Source organism: Cicer arietinum, chromosome 3 (genome assembly GCF_000331145.2).
Source record: "Cicer arietinum cultivar CDC Frontier isolate Library 1 chromosome 3, Cicar.CDCFrontier_v2.0, whole genome shotgun sequence".
NCBI lineage: Eukaryota > Viridiplantae > Streptophyta > Magnoliopsida > Fabales > Fabaceae > Cicer > Cicer arietinum.
Genome location: NC_021162.2, coordinates 51,629,345 through 51,631,482, shown reverse-complemented (window position 1 = coordinate 51,631,482; position 2,138 = coordinate 51,629,345). Strand labels below are relative to the sequence as shown.

The 2,138-nt window shown below is 25.2% G+C and overlaps 1 protein-coding gene across 1 annotated transcript in view; it reads right to left on the bottom strand.

Moving 5' to 3' along the window:
* The window catches only part of LOC101498573 (F-box/kelch-repeat protein At3g24760), a 3,115-nt gene extending 2,239 nt beyond the window's left edge, over positions 1-876 (bottom strand). The window contains exon 1 of the mRNA XM_073366596.1: positions 2-876. Coding sequence (XP_073222697.1) covers positions 2-742 — 741 coding nt within the window. The 5' untranslated portion in view covers positions 743-876. The remainder of the gene's footprint in view (position 1) is intronic.
* Between the last annotated feature and the right edge of the window lie 1,262 nt (positions 877-2,138).

The window sequence follows — 2,138 nt, the reverse complement described above, 5'->3', positions numbered from 1 at the left end:
TACAACCAATCAAGAAAGAAAACACAACCCCATAAGGCCTAAGAATCCTAACATCACTCCAAACACCAAGTTTCAAATCAAAACAAGAAACAAAACATGAATAAATCCCAAAAACATAAAACTTTCCCTTGAACAAAGCAGATGAAAGGGAAGATGAAGAGTTTCCAGATCTAAAATCATCAGGAAGAGGAGGAGCTAAATCCCAATAACCCAAAAGAGGGTCATAGATTTCAACATCCAAACGATCCTCTATATCAACAAGGTTACCAATGAACCTAACACCACCAACAACAATAAACTTAACAGAACAACCATCATGAAAAACACCCAAAAGAGGGTTAATCCTAGGAAAATGAAGAGGAGGTGTAGGGTACCAAACAAGAGGGTGAAGAATATGTGTGTAGAGAAAGTTAGGAGCAGTAATAAAGAAGAAAGATGAAGTACCAATAAAGGAAGTGTTGTTTGGGTGATGAAGAGGTTGTTGGGGTGTTGGAAGAAGAAACCATGAATTGGAAGAAGGATCAAAGGCAAAAGATTGATTATTTTTGGAAGAGATGTTGTGGATACCATGAAGGAAAAACCAAGGTTGATGTTGGTGTTTGTGGTTTGAAGAGAAAGATTGAGATGAGATAATGGTGTACCATAGTTTGCAAACTGTGGAAGCTTGAATCAAAGTTGGAATTGGAAGATGAGATAGGATTAACTCTATGAGGTCTAAGCTTAGATTTGTGAGTTCTGTCATTTCTGTCTCTCAAAAACAGAAACAAAAACAGCATAGAACAGTAAAGAGATGAGGTAGATGGTTGGGTTGTTCAAGCGTTGAAGAGATGGATCACATGTCTCCTTTATTGACTTTTTATGTGCAACAAAATGTGTGTCTAGAATTCTTTTGGGATTTCTATCTATTTAATTTAACCAACAATGCACATAAATTGGTTACTGGATTTTTCTTTTTATAATTAAACTATTTTCAGATTTTTTAAATATTATCAAAGTAAAGTGAAATTATTTAAATATAACTTTTTTCTAGATGTATTTTAATTAAAATATTTACTATTATTTAATTGTAAAAAATTATATTAATTAATACTTTATTTTGTATAAAAAGTTCCAAAATTTTAAAATATTGGACCAATAATAAAACGTTTGTCTTGTGTGTATTTTTATACAGTAAATTATAATTATGACAATATAATTTTATTTAAGCTTTAATTTAAGATATATTAAACATAGACTTTATTAATGCTATATACATGTCTTTTTAAATTAATTAATTCGTTAAATATAATTTTTTAAGTAAGGTGACAAAAAATATTTATTGTGTAGATTTATATAGTAAGTTATGACCTGTATATTATGATTTTCTTCAAAAATTTTAAGTAAAAAAGGCGTTTTAAATTTTATTTAACAGATATTCAAAAGACACAAAATTAATAAAATATATATACAGTTTTTAATTACTTAATTTTGTAAAAAAATATTTTTTAATTAATTAATTAATAAAAAATATTTGTTTTGTGTATAATTTATATAATAAATTATAATTTTTTTTTAATTTTTATCAAAAAATATTTAAAAGACAAACTATTAATGAAAAATATATTTTTTTAATTAATTAAGTATTGAAAGAAAATATCTTAATTAATTGACCGAAAATAAATATTTGTTTTGTGCAAAATCTATAAATAAAAAAATATAATTAAAGTATTATGATCTAATCTTCCCAATCTTTTATCCAAAAGACATCCTAAAGACAAATTGTTAACGAAATCCATATTAATTTAACTAATTATTTATAATTTTTTAATTAATTGACTAATTATAAAGATTTCTATAAAATATATCCAATAGACTTGGCTCCCGATTAGGGGATTTGTATCCTTATATCCCTTTTTTATTTTTTATTCCCCAAATGCCCTACTTTATGTTAATAGGGGGTCGTTTCCTGGGGAAGCGACCTCCCACTGGGTTGGTTTTTTTTTTTTTGTTTGTTATATTTTAAAGTTAGTTTATTATTAGAATTATTAATTTAATTATTTAAAAAATAAAATACTAATATTAAATTACAATAAAGTATAGTAATAAATTATAAATAAAATTTATATTTTAATTATTATTATTATTATTATCATTATTAT